The sequence below is a fragment of the Lolium rigidum genome, chromosome 3 (genome assembly GCF_022539505.1).
Source record: "Lolium rigidum isolate FL_2022 chromosome 3, APGP_CSIRO_Lrig_0.1, whole genome shotgun sequence".
In the NCBI taxonomy this organism is placed as follows: Eukaryota; Viridiplantae; Streptophyta; class Magnoliopsida; order Poales; family Poaceae; genus Lolium; species Lolium rigidum.
This window is the reverse complement of record NC_061510.1, coordinates 63,381,040-63,383,137: the sequence shown is the minus strand read 5'-3', so window position 1 is coordinate 63,383,137 and position 2,098 is coordinate 63,381,040. Positions and strand designations below refer to the sequence as shown.

At 58.2% G+C, this 2,098-nt stretch overlaps 1 protein-coding gene across 1 annotated transcript; it reads left to right on the top strand.

Annotated features, from left to right (window-relative positions):
• The first annotated feature begins 522 nt into the window (after positions 1 to 522).
• Positions 523 to 1,783, top strand: LOC124701700 (strigolactone esterase D14-like). The gene is made up of 2 exons (XM_047233795.1): positions 523 to 1,032; positions 1,108 to 1,783. Exons 1-2 carry the CDS (start codon positions 557 to 559, stop codon positions 1,538 to 1,540), a joined length of 909 nt encoding a protein of 302 aa, XP_047089751.1. The 5' UTR covers positions 523 to 556; the 3' UTR covers positions 1,541 to 1,783.
• Positions 1,784 to 2,098: the final 315 nt, after the last annotated feature.

The window sequence follows — 2,098 nt, the reverse complement described above, 5'->3', positions numbered from 1 at the left end:
TACCAAAAATCAGTGTTATATATGCATACAACTGTAGTCTTGCTCTATATACAGCCTATAAATATACATCCAATAAAGAAGACAGGCGATGTTAAGCACCGCGGCGAGTCAATGTAATTTTCCACAGTGACACATACTGTCACCTCTGGCGCTATGTTACTGGTTTGTCACGCACGCAAAAGAACAAAATCGATAAAAAAAAAAAACTACCTCCTAGAATTATAGGTGCCACTTGTTTCTTTTTATCCGGTGTGGGTTGGATAATTGGGCACATCATCACACCTCCAGGAGCAGAACGGAAACAAAACAGAACTCCCTCATCATCCCGCGGCAACCAAACCAAAGAAATCAGAGGGAAGCAGAGTGAGAGGGAGAGAGGGGAATAAAGCAGAGGATAGAGATCCCAAATCAAATCAGCGAGAGAAGCAGGGAGAGAGAGAGAGAGAGAGCCAAGACCACCACCACCATGGTCTGCCCTTGTGCCAGTATATAAAGAGCGGCACGCCCCTGCTGTGCGCAAAGCCAAGGAACCCGGCATCCCTCGCTAGTCTGTCTCATGCTCCGGTGGACGAACACGCTCAGCCCCAGCAGCAGCAGCAGCAGCTCGCCCCCTGCGTCCGGCTCCGGCGAGAAGAAGAAGATGGTTGGCGGTGGCGCGCCGACCGGCGCGAAGCTGCTGCAGATCCTGAACGTGCGCGTGGTGGGCAGCGGCGAGCGCGTGGTGGTGCTGTCCCACGGGTTCGGCACGGACCAGTCGGCGTGGAGCCGCGTGCTGCCGTACCTGACCCGCGACCACCGCGTGGTGCTCTACGACCTGGTGTGCGCCGGCAGCGTCAACCCTGACCACTTCGACTTCCGGCGCTACAACGGGCTGGACGCGTACGTGGACGACCTGCTGGCCATCCTGGACGCGCTCCGCATCCCGCGCTGCGCCTTCGTGGGCCACTCCGTCTCCGCCATGATCGGCATCCTCGCCGCCATCCGCCGCCCCGACCTCTTCGCCAAGCTCGTCCTCATCGGCTGCTCGCCAAGGTTGGTTGGGCACCGTAGTAGTTCTTTCTTTCTTTCACACCACCGGACGATCCAAATTAAACGGAGGTGCTGCAGGTTCCTGAACGACAGCGACTACCACGGCGGCTTCGAGCTGGAGGAGATCCAGCAGGTGTTCGACGCGATGTCGGCCAACTACGCGGCGTGGGCGACCGGGTACGCGCCGCTGGCGGTGGGCGCGGACGTGCCGGCGGCGGTGCAGGAGTTCAGCCGCACGCTGTTCAACATGCGGCCCGACATCTCGCTGCACGTGTGCCAGAGCGTGTTCAAGACGGACCTCCGCGGCGTGCTGGGCATGGTGCAGGCGCCCTGCGTCGTGGTGCAGACCACCCGCGACGTCTCCGTGCCGGCGTCCGTCGCCGCGTACCTCAAGGCGCACCTGGGCGGGCGCACCACCATCGAGCCGCTGGCGACGGAGGGCCACCTGCCACACCTCAGCGCCCCCAGCCTCCTCGCGCAGGTGCTCCGCCGCGCGCTCGCGCGATTCTAGCGGCTGCCGGAGTACGGTAGTAGGTAGAGGGAGAAGAAGAAGGAAACGGAGGGAGTAGCTCGGCTCACGTACGTACGGCGTCGTTTCGACACGTACGTGCTCCGTGTTTTATTTTTCTTCTCTGTATTTTTACCGCGTCGATTTTACTCCAAGAATGGCGCCGGCCTGTGTGCCGTGTGCGGCGACTGCCGAGAGCGTAGTGCTGTACTCTAGCACGTACCAGTACTCGATTTTTCACCTCAACTCACCTCTACCAGTACTTTTTTTTACATGACTAGTAGTAGTTGCCTTGAGGGTGAAAAAGTTGTCATTTTCACTGCGATGCACGCTTGTAATCGCAACGGATCACGGTGGATTCATGGACGTACGGGCCTATCTGGTGCCACGTGGCGGGAACAGAGGGGCCGCACCGAGAGTTCGCGACTGTGCTCCATTTTGTCTCCTTCCTCTTCTTGTCCTGCACTCCTGTCCCGTCGGTAGCATCATCAGGCCGCAGCAGTAATCTTTTTTGTTTAAGGAATGGTAGGGTAATTTTTGTTTCTACTGCGACTAGACTGT

What these genes read in the sequence shown, in the direction of transcription:
- LOC124701700 (XM_047233795.1), top strand. Translation starts at nt 557, where the DNA reads ATGCTCCGGTGGACGAACACGCTCAGCCCCAGCAGCAGCAGCAGCAGC. An exon ending in CTCATCGGCTGCTCGCCAAG is followed by an intron (nt 1,033 to 1,107) that starts GTTGGTTGGGCA and finishes GAGGTGCTGCAG; the next exon opens with GTTCCTGAACGACAGCGACT.